The 11,568-nt window shown below is 39.2% G+C and overlaps 1 protein-coding gene across 1 annotated transcript; it reads left to right on the forward strand.

Annotated features, from left to right (window-relative positions):
- Positions 1-4,230: 4,230 nt before the first annotated feature.
- Positions 4,231-5,130, forward strand: TAS2R4 (taste 2 receptor member 4). Its single transcript, XM_007983194.3, has one exon. The coding sequence runs from the start codon at positions 4,231-4,233 to the stop codon at positions 5,128-5,130; it is 900 nt and encodes a 299-aa protein (XP_007981385.3).
- The last annotated feature ends 6,438 nt before the right edge of the window (positions 5,131-11,568 follow it).

The raw sequence follows: 11,568 nt of genomic DNA on the forward strand, positions 1-11,568 counted from the left end.
AATCTCTTTGTTAAAAAGCTAGTGCAGACGATAAAGATACTCACTAAAAGACATATAAGTGTACGTGCATGTGTGTGTGTGTGTTCAAAGTGCACCAGAATTCTAGAAATCATTCCAGATTCTGCCTTCTCCTACAACCTCAATATCCATTTAGTTGCCACATCCCCTTTGTTGTACTTCAAAACATTTCTCTCACATGTTTCCTGGTCTCCATTTCCACTCTTTTCAGCCCATCAGAGTGATTGCAACAGGATTCTAACTAGTTTCCTGTTTCCAACTCCATCCCCTTCCAGCAAAGCCTTTCCTCGTTACTTGGATTGTATTCTTCATACAGTGAAAAGAGGGGAGTAATGCTCCCCTCTTAAAAGTCTTGCAGTGGCTGTCCATTGCTTTGGGTAAAGTCCAGACTACTTAGTTTACAGCATAAAGCCAGTCATCATTTGGCCTCTGTTTTCTTTTTAGTTTCATCTTCTTGTTCCTTGCTTTTCCAAAAGAACTTTGAACTGCTTCTAGTTCCCAAATATGCCGTACTCTTCTTGCTGCTATGCTTTTTCATGTGCTGCTTTCTATACCTAGAATTATCTTTCTTATCAACTGTGTCAACTTCTCTTATTCTTCAAGACCTCCCTCCTCCAGGAAACTTTCTCTGATTCTTTTAGGTGAAGCTAAGCACTTATTCTGTGTGTTTTTCTAATGTTGTACATGCCTCTGATCACATTAGTGTAATAATTATGTCCAAATTCTGTACCTACTATGGCATAGATACTTCCTGATTTATCTTTTCGGTTTCATCTCCCACTATTTCTCTTCCTATCCTTGTACCCCTCCCCTCTTCTGTTTTCTGAACCCACCACACACTATCACCTCTTAGTCTGCATGTAGAGTTCTCTGCTTGCAATATCCTTCTTTCTCCCTACCTTAGCTTTTTTTGGATAATCTCTTTGCATCCTTTAAGACTGAATGTATATGTCTTCTCAGTTCCTGAACTGCCAAAACTGGATCAAGTGTGCCTCCTGAACACTCCTGTTGTGCTCCTTGTGTTTCCTTATTATGGCATCTAAAACTTTCAATTCTAATTGTCTATTCATCTGTCTTTTCTTTTTTTTTTTTTTTTTTTTTTTTTTTTTTACCATTTCATATATTCTTTGAAGGCAGGTGTGCTGTGGGTGATTCTTCTCTGTTTCCCCAGCACCTAACAGTGACTGGCTGATAACCACAGTTTATAGAAGGAAATAACCAGTGAGGGAAGTCTAGTGTAGTAGAAGGAGCTCAGTCTCAGACCTTTTAGCTTAGCCACTTGTTTGCTGCTATGGTTTGGATGTCCCCTCCAAAACTCATGCCAGAATGTAATTGTGCCCTTGTAACAGTGTTGAGAGGTGGGGCCTTTAAGAGGTGACTGGGTCATGAGGGCTTTGCTGTCATGAATGGATTAATGTAGGAGTGGGTTTGTTATTGCAGGAGTTTGGCCCGCTTTTCCTGTCTTGTTCTCATGTACACATTCTTGCCCTCTGCCGTGTTATGAAGTACTAAGTAGTCCTCATTAGATGCCGAGCTGATGCCAGCACCATGCTTTTGGACTTCCCAGCTTCCAGAACTGTGAGCCAACTAGACTTCTTTATAAATTTCCCAATCTGTGGTATTCTGTTATAGCAGCAGAAAATGGGCCAAGGCATTTGCTCTGGTGTTAAGCAGTCACTTATTTTCCCTGATCTTCATTTTCCTCACTCATAAATAGGATAACCATATACTCCTCCTAGGATGCCTGGTGCACTGCTGGGAACATAGTAAGCATTTAAAAAAAACCACAAGAAATGGAAGTTTTCTTCTTTCTCGTAAGTGCCATGTATACTTTTTTGAAAACATTTTGAACTTTTAAATTCCTGTTTCTTCATGACTGACCTAATTCTTCAGAGCTGTCATCAAATAAGTTAAGTGCCATTCATTTGCTTTGACAATTTGCCCTAAAGCTTTTCTTACAGACCTGTCAAGAAGCAGAGTTTGGACCCATGCCTGCAATGCCTGCTAGTTGGTCTTCTTGGGCTCTAGTAAATAATCAAACTTATAAGACTGTCTTAGTCCACTGTGGTACCAGCCTACTCAGACGGATAGAGTTGAGGGACCTAATTTACCAGCAGGGCAGTGTCAGGCCTTCCTCTTTTGCAGAGTCTTTGGTGCAGGTCATACAGTTCAGGTACAATAATAAGAGATACACATTAGAGTAAGGCTGGGAGCTGCCGTAAATTAAAAGATTCGTGTCCCAAAAGATCCAATTTATCATGTTATAATTTTGTAGACAAAGCTTCTAGGGTTGAGTCAAGATACAGGCACAGGAGAAGGAAGCCCAATGCATGCAGTCTCCGTAAGATACTTATTACAGTTCACTTACAGTTCCTTCCAGTCAAGATGCAATTTGCCAGTCAGGAGTCTTTTTTTTTTTTGGTCTAGAAACATAGTTGATGTTCTCACCCTTCTCAGGTTGGTAAGGAAAACAGCTAGGAATTTTAACTGTAGGTCAAATTCTCATGCAGAGGGAGAAAGGGTTCTGCTAACACTTTTCCTATACTGACCCTTGTGGAAATAACTTCTAACTGAATGAGCTCATTCATTGATTGTGCTAGCCAACTTTATCACATCTTAATTACAGCACTTCCTCCTACACAGAATCCAACAATTTGGTATAGTACATTCTGGATAGAGTCTGTTACTATCTAATTCTGGGATTCCTGCTCTTTTGGCCACATTTATTTCTTATGGTTTACTCTATATTATTTATTTTATTTAAATGTGATGTTAGTAATACTGTAACTTCACTTTAATGCAGCCATCTACGGATAATTAATTGGAAATCTGTGCGATAATTTTCCTTTTAGTCATAGTCTTCCTGGCTCATTCTGTTTGCCTATTTAACTGATATGTGGGCATGCCTCTATCAGTGCCTGTCAGTTTTGAATAAAAAGCTTCTGTAAGCACCTGGGCACAAGGTCAGAGAATTTCTCCAGGCTTGCTGTCCTGTCATCTGTCTTAAAGGGCCTCATGAATGTGTTCCCCTCTTCTGGACCTGATTATCATTATATCTTAGCTCCTTTTTCTTGTCTATTTCTATTTGGACTTGGCAGTAGGACTTTGTGCTGTACCTTGATGCTAATTTGGTAACATATGTGGCCGCATCCAGGATTGCACCTTGGTTTCATTCAGCTGCTGGAGTAGATAGGAGATGCCATACTCTTACATTCACCTATGGTCCGCCATAATATCATTTGCCAGGGGTATTGTGCCATTTCCCATCTGAGCAAGTACAGAGAAATCCAGCAATGAGATGCCTAGCTGTTTGGCTCACAAAACTGCAACCAGTGCATTACTGTGTATCTCATTTCAGGGTACGTGGATTGACAGTTAAATGCTTAAGAAAAATAGCCATATGTGATCTAAACATAAACCCAGATTTATAAAGGAAACACCTACAAGGGTTGACTTAACTTTTTCTAAGAAAAACCAGAGCATAGCAAATGGTTATGGCACAAATCTATGTATGTAGATAGAGAATGCAAAGCAAAGGGCATCAGAAAGGATGGGATTCATTGAGAAAGGTTTTTTCAAGGAGATATTGGGTCTTTGAACTTGATGTATTAGATCACTATAAATCACTGTAGATGAGTCACTAGGGTTGAAAGAGTGGCATTGGCATGGCCAGAATTACAGTTGGAGAAACCGGTTGTGGCAGCAACAGATTAGAGGAGAGAGAGAAATTGGATTCTGGTTATCCATGAATATGAGGCTAGAAGGTGGGTGGGTAGGAGTGAGGAATAAGGATTTCTGCCATATTCTGGCATTTTTATGAAGAAAAGCTTTACCGTAAAACAGTGACAGAAGCATTGCTGGACTCAAGCTCTCCGATTTGGATTCTAAGTTTTTGGAGCCTGTTGTGACTCCTCCCTCTCACCCTCCTGCTCTTGGAGGATTGGACTCCCAGGATCACCTAGGCTCGCTGTAATTAGGCATGTCTAGGGAGAACAGGATACACATGAAGGAATAGTAATGCAATCCTTGGAAGATTTGCATCTCAGTAAAAGCAGCTGGCCCTTAGATCATGGATGGCTCATTTGCCACACTGGGGAAAAATTAAAAAGGAGATGTCCTTCGTGGCTAGATACTGGTGTCTGCTTATACATTTTGGTATTTCTCCTGCCCCCACTATCAGCACCACAACTGCCGAATCCTTGATGAGTAAAGATGCTTTGGTTATTCTATTTCTCTGCTATTATTGCCTCAGTTATTTTAGATTTTGTAGGAATCATTATGAGTCTGTTTATTACAGTGGTCAATTACAAAACTTGGGTCAAAAGTCATAGAATCTCCTCTTCTGAAAGGATCCTGTTCAGCTTGGGCATCACCAGGTTTTTTATGCTGGGACTATTTCTGGTGAACACCATCTATTTCGTCTCTTCAAATAAGGAAAGGTCAGTCTACCTGTCTGCTTTTTTCGTGTTGTGTTTCATGTTTTTGGACTCAAGCAGTCTCTGGTTTGTGACCTTGCTCAACAGCTTGTACTGTGTGAAGATTACCAACTTCCAACACTCAGTGTTTCTCCTGCTGAAGCGGAATATCTCCCCAAAGATCCCCAGACTGCTGCCGGCCTGTGTGCTGATTTCTGCTTTCACCACTTGCCTGTATATCACGCTTAGCCAGGCATCACCTTTTCCTGAACTTGTGACTAAGAGAAATAACACATCATTTAATATCAGTGAGGGCATCTTGTCTTTAGTGGTTTCTTTTGTCTTGAGCTCATCTCTCCAGTTCATCATTAATGTGACTTCTGCTTCCTTGCTAATATACTCCTTGAGGAGACATATACGGAAGATGCAGAAAAATGCCACTGGTTTCTGGAATCCCCAGACGGAAGCTCATGTAGGTGCTATGAAGCTGATGATCTATTTCCTCATCCTCTACATTCCATATTCAGTTGCTACACTGGTCCAATATCTCCCCTTTTATGCAGGGATGGATATGGGGACCAAATCCATTTGTCTGATTTTTGCCACCCTTTACTCTCCAGGACATTCTGTTCTCATTATTATCACACATCCTAAACTGAAAACAACAGCAAAGAAGATTCTTTGTTTCAAAAAATAGTGGAATTTCAGTAAACAATACCTAGATTCACCTGATGGTTTGGGGGCAAGGTGTTCTGTTGGCAGTTTTCCCAATGGTCTGAGGAATTCAGTTTTGTGATTGCTGATCTGACTCTTAGGCTTTTGAGTGCCTGAATTTCAGCTCATTCTGTAATTGTTTTTGGTATGTAAGTATTTTAAAATAAGGCACATTCTCTAAGAAACTTTTTTGAGGCATTATTTATCATGTATTTTGCATGGCCATTGAATCCATGGACAATGGAAATCATCACATTGTTTCATTGTCTATTAAAGTATAATGGGAAATTCTTCCACATTAGAGAATACATTGGGGTGCATATGATGAGTTAAATGTTTGTGGTTTAGCTGCGGAGCCCTGAGTAAGGGCTCAGCAGTGGATAGGTAGTCACTGGGAGCCACTAGACTGACTGAAAGCAGAGGAATTGGGGGCAGTGCAAAGAGAAAAGGAAAAAAGGAAGGTTTCAGAGAGAAAAGAAGGAAAGAGAAAGGTGAAAAGAACACTGTGGGACAAGACAGAAAAAGTGTCCTCACACTTGCTGGGTAACAGTAACTGAACTATTCCTTGCAAGAAACCCTAAGGTTTCTAGGCTTGTTCTGGAAAAGAGGATAATGCCAGAGTTGCTAAGTAGAGGGAAGTGATTAGTATTTAAGAAACTGAATCAAGAATGGTTCCAAAAATCTTAAAATCCAGGGGAGCCAGCCTAAGGTCAAAGGCAAGTGCTAGACAATCAAATTACCACCATATGAGTACAAATTTACAAAATACTGTACCTCACCATAGGATATGGAACTCAGCAGAAAGCCAAAGAAGCACTGGACAGGTAGGGGGAGTGCTTGACTTGTGATGAATTTATTTCATCTGTTTATGCATTTGTGCATAGCACAGTTCTTCTGCAGAATGTTGTTTCTGTGGTTGGGACAATAGGACTGTGGCTCCAAAAGAACAAGAGTCTGAAGATGAGATGTTGACAAGCTTTGGAATGTGAATTGGGGAATCATAATTTGTATTTATTTAGTTTTTTTTGGTGTTCATAAAATGCTTATGTAATATTTACATATGTCAAATAAATCTTAAAATTTTATAAATTACATGACTTTTCTCATTCTGATTACTAGAATCTTGACTGCAATATCCAGTAAAAATTACCCAAGCCAATATTTTGTGCTATGAAACCTGGAGGTATTCATCATGTTAAATCCTGAGAGAGATAAAAGGATTACTGAGAGTGATTAAATGCACACTATGTCTTAAGAACTCTAAATGAGTGGCAGACACCCTCATTGGTCCCTCAGTATCTGTTCTTTCTCCTCTCTTCCATAGTAATCAAATCATTAGCTGTTCAGAATTTTGGCAGCAAATTCCATTATTGCCACGATATGAGCAGAAAAGATGTATATAATTTCTAGGTGGTGCTTCAGAGCAGTCCTACCTTCCCTTCTTTAATCTTTTCTTCATTACTCCCTCCATGAGCTGGAATGCTGACATCATGATTGTCTATCTTGGACAATGCAGATGAGGTGAATGCTTGCGATAGTGGAGTAATTCTCTATCCCAGAGCTGGCTCCATGTTTCTTGGCACTGTGGTCTTGTCACACCAGCTCTGGACTGCTCAAGCCTGAACTCCGGGACTGTTTATGAGAAATCAGTGTCTCTATTCTTTCAGGTGCTGGATTTTTGGTCTCTGTTACCTTAGTCAAATAACCTGTGCTATACCTTAAATCTATACAATAATACATATCTTTATGATGAAATAGTATGTAGTTACCATCTTATAGTCAAAGAACATTTTTATATGATCTACTACGTGAAATTGAAATAAAACCTGTACACGTGGTATAATACCTTTTTTTTGGTAAAAATGTGTACATGTGAAGAAAAGTCTAAAAGGAAATGTATAAAAATGTAAACAGTAATTATTTTAGGTGGGAGGAATCAAGTAATCTTTTTGTATATTTCAAGTTTTCTATAATGAACATTTTTTATAATCAAAAAATATGTTTAAATATATAACATATATACAGTCTATCTATCTATCTATCTATCTATCTATCTATCTATCTATCTATCTATCTATCTATCTATCTATCTATCTGTCCGTCCGTCCGTCCGTCCGTCCGTCTGTCCGTCCGTCTGTCCATCCACCCACCCACCTACCTAAAAGACAGAGAGGGAGTTCTGAGGTCAACATCCAGTTTGTCCTCGCTAAGAAAGGTAAGTGAATTGTCTTGCTTTGTCTGGATACTTTTTATTGTATTGGCAAAGTTCTGCCAATTTGTTTCCTGTTTGTCCTACACAGTCTTTAATTTTCCCCTCTCTGGGTTGGATATGTTGTCTTTGTGTTAGGACTATTTTTGCTGTTTGAAGAAAGTCTTCAGTCTTTGCTTAGGCACTTACCCAAAGTCCCCCTTGGGCACAGTTCCAAGTCTTTGCTATTGTGAATAGTGCTGCAGTAAACATACATGTGCATGTGTCTTTGTAGCAGCATGCTTTATAATTCTTTGGGTATATACCCAGTAATGGGATGGCTGGGTCAAATGGTATTTCTAGTTCTGGATCCTTGAGGAATCGCCACACTGTCTTCCACAATGGTTGAACTAGTTTACAATCCCACCAACAGTGTAAAAGTGTTCCTATTTCTCCACATCCTCTCCAGCACCTGTTGTTTCCTGACTTTTTAATGATCGCCATTCTAACTGGTGTGAGATGGTATCTCATTGTGGTTTTGATTTGCATTTCTCTGATAGCCAATGATGATGAGCATTTTTTCATGTGTCTGTTGGCTGCATAAATGTCTTCTTTTGAGAAGTGTCTGTTCATATCCTTTGCCCACTTTTTGATGGGGTTGTTTTTTTCTTGTAAATTTGTTGGAGTTCTTTGTAGATTCTGGATATTAGCCCTTTGTCAGATGGGTAGATTGCAAAAAGTTTCTCCCATTCTGTAGGTTGCCTGTTCACTCTGACGATAGTTTCTTTTGCTGTGCAGAAGCTCTTTAGTTTAATTAGATCCCGTTTCTCAATTTTGGCTTTTGTTGCCATTGCTTTTGGTGTTTTAGACATGAAGTCCTTGCCCATGCCTATGTCTGAATGGTACTGCCTACGTTTTCTCCTAGGGTTTTTATGATTTTATGTCTTACATTTAAGTCTTTAATCCATCTTGAGTTAATTTTTGTATAAGGTGTAAGGAAGGGATCCACTTTCAGCTTTCCGCATATGGCTAGCCAGTTTTCCTGGCATCACTTATTAAATAGGGAATCCTTTCCCCATTTCTTGTTTTTGTCAGGTTTGTCAAAGATCAGATGGTTGTAGATGTGTGGTATTATTTCTGAGGGCTCTGTTCTGTTCCATTGGTCTATATCTCTGTTTTGGTACCAGTACCATGCTGTTTTGGTTACTGTAGCTTTGTAGTATAGTTTGAAGTCAGGTAGCATGATGCCTCCAGCTTTGTTCTTTTGACTTACGATTGTCTTGGCAATGCGGGCTCTTTTGTTGTTCCATATGAACTTTAAAGTAGTTTTTTTTCCAATTCTGTGAAGAAAGTCATTGGTAGCTTAATGGGGATGGCATTGAATCTATAAATTACCTTGGGCAGTATGGCCATTTTCATGATACTGATTCTTCCTATCCATGAGCATGGAATGTTCTTCCATTTGTTTGTGTCCTCTTTTATTTCATTAAGCAGTAGTTTGTAATTCTTCTTGAAGAGGTCCTTCATATCCCTTATAAGTTGGATTCCTAAGTATTTTATTTTCTTTGAAGCAATTGTGAATGGGAGTTCACTCATGATTTGGCTCTCTGTCTGTTATTGGTGTATAGGAATGCTTGTGACTTTTGCACATTGATATTTTATCCTGAGACTTTGCTGAAGTTGCTTATCACCTTAAGGAGATTTTGGGCTGAGACGATGGGGTTTTCTAAATACACAATCATGTCATCTGTAAACAGGGACAATTTGACTTCCTCTTTTCCTAACTGAATACCCTTTATTCTTTCTCTTGCCTGATTGCTCTGGCCAGTACTTCCAACACTATGTTGAATAGGAGTGGTGAGAGAGGGCATCCCTGTCTTGTGCCAGTTTTCAAAGGGAATGCTTCCAGTTTTTGCCCATTCAGTATGATATTGGCTGTGGGTTTGTCATAAATAGATCTTATTATTTTGAGATACGTCCCATCAATACCGAATTTATTGAGAGTTTTTAGCTGAAGTGCTGTTGAATTTTGTCAAAGGCCTTTTCTGCATCTGTGGAGGTACTCATGTGGTTTTTGTCTTTGATTCTGTTTATATGATGGATTATGTTTATTGATTTGTGTATGTTGAACCAGGCTTGCATCCCAGGGATGAAGCCCACTTGATCATGGTGGATAAACTTTTTGATGCGCTGCTGGATTTGGTTTGCCAGTATTTTATTGAGGATCTTTTGCATCAGGGATATTGGTCTAAAATTCTCTTTTCTTGTTGTGTCTCTGCCAGGCTTTGCTATCAGGATGATGCTGGCCTCATAAAATGAGTTAGGGAGGATTCCCTCTTTTTCTGTTGATTGGAATAGTTTTAGAAGGAATGATAGCAGCTCCTCTTTGTACCTCTGGTAGAATTCGGCTGTGAATCCGTCTGGTCCTGGACTTTTTTTGGTTGGTAGGCTCTTAATTATTGCCTCAATTTCAGAGCCTGTTATTGGTCTATTCAGGGATTCAACTTCTTCCTGATTTAGTCTTGGGAGGTTGTATGTGTCAGGAATTTATCCATTTCTTCTAGGTTTTCTAGTTTATTTGTGTAGAGGTGTTTATAGTATTCTCTGATGGTAGTTTGTATCTCTGTGGGATTGGTGATGATATCCCCTGTATCATTTTTTATTGCATCTATTTGATTCTTCTCTCTTTTCTTCTTTATTAGTCTTGCTAGCGGTCTATCAATTTTGTTGATCTTTTCAAAAAACCAGCTCCTGGATTCATTGATTTTTTGAAGGGTTTTTTGTGTCTCTATTTCCTTCAGTTCTGCTCTGATCTTAGTTATTTCTTGCCTTCTGCTAGCTTTTGAATGTGTTTGCTCTTGCTTCTGTATTTCTTTTAATTGTGATGTTAGGGTGTCAATTTTAGATCTTTCATGCTTTCTCTTGTGGGCATTTAGTGCTATAAATTTCCCTCTACACACTGCTTTAAATGTGTCCCAGAGATTGGAATGTTTTGTTTTTGTTCTCGTTGGTTTCAAAGAACATCTTTATTTCTGCCTTCATTTCGTTATGTACCCAGTAGTCATTCAGGAGCAGGTTGTTCAGTTTCCATGTTGTTGAGCGGTTTTGAGAGAATTTCTTAATCTTGAGTTCTAGTTTGATTGCACTGTGGTCTGAGAGACAGTTTGTTATAATTTCTGTTCTTTTACATTTGCTGAGGAGTGCTTTACTTCCAACTATGTGGTCAATTTTGGAATAAGTGAGATGTGGTGCTGAGAAGAATATATATTCTGTTGATTTGGGTGGAGAGGTCTGTAGGTGTCTATTAGGTCTGTTTGGTGCAGAGGTGAGTTCAATTCCTGGATATCCTTGTTAACTTTCTGTCTTGTGGATCTGTCTAATGTTGACAGTGGGGTGTTAAAGTCTCCCATTATTATTGTGTGGGAGTCTAAGTCTCTTTGTCTCTAAGGACTTGCTTTATGAATCTGTGTGCTCCTGTATTGTGTGCATTTATATTTAGGATAGTTAGCTCTTCTTGTTGAATTGGTCCCTTTACCATTATGTAATGGCCTTCTTTGTCTCTTTTGATCCTTGTTGGTTTAAAGTCTGTTTTATCAGAGACTAGGATTGCAACCCCTGCCTTTTTTTGTTTTCCATTTGCTTGGTAGATCTTCCTCCATCCCTTTATTTTGAGCCTATGTGTGTCTCTGCACATGAGATGGGTCTCCTGAGTACAGCACACTGATGGGTCTTGACTCTTTATCCAATTTGCCAGTCTGTGTCTTTTAATTGGAGTGTTTAGTTCATTTACAGTTAAGGTTAATATTTTGTGTGCGAACTTGATCCTGTCATTATGAGGTTAGCTGGTTATTTTGCTTGTTAGTTTATGCCGTTTCTTCCTAGCATTGATGGCCTTTACATTTTGGCATATATTTGCAGTCGCTGGTACCAGTTGTTCCTTTCCATGTTTCTTGCTTCCTTCAGGAGCTCTTGTAGGGCAGTCCTGGTGGTGACAAAATCTCTCAGCATTTGCTTATCTGTAAAGGATTTTATTTCTCCTTCACTTATGAAACTTAGTTTGGCTGGATATGAAATTCTGGGTTGAAAATTCTTTTCTTTAAGAATGTTGAATATTGGCCCCCACTTTCTTCTGGCTTGTAGAGTTTCTGCCAAGAGATCCACTGTTAGTCTGATGGGCTTCCTTTTGTGTGTAACCTGACCTTTCTCTCTGGCTGCCCTTGACAATTTTTCCTT

This window comes from Chlorocebus sabaeus, chromosome 21 (assembly GCF_047675955.1).
Source record: "Chlorocebus sabaeus isolate Y175 chromosome 21, mChlSab1.0.hap1, whole genome shotgun sequence".
In the NCBI taxonomy this organism is placed as follows: Eukaryota; Metazoa; Chordata; class Mammalia; order Primates; family Cercopithecidae; genus Chlorocebus; species Chlorocebus sabaeus.

Bases quoted from the DNA above. Each gene is read 5' to 3' on its own strand.
- TAS2R4 (XM_007983194.3), top strand. From the start codon at position 4,231: ATGCTTTGGTTATTCTATTTCTCTGCTATTATTGCCTCAGTTATTTTA.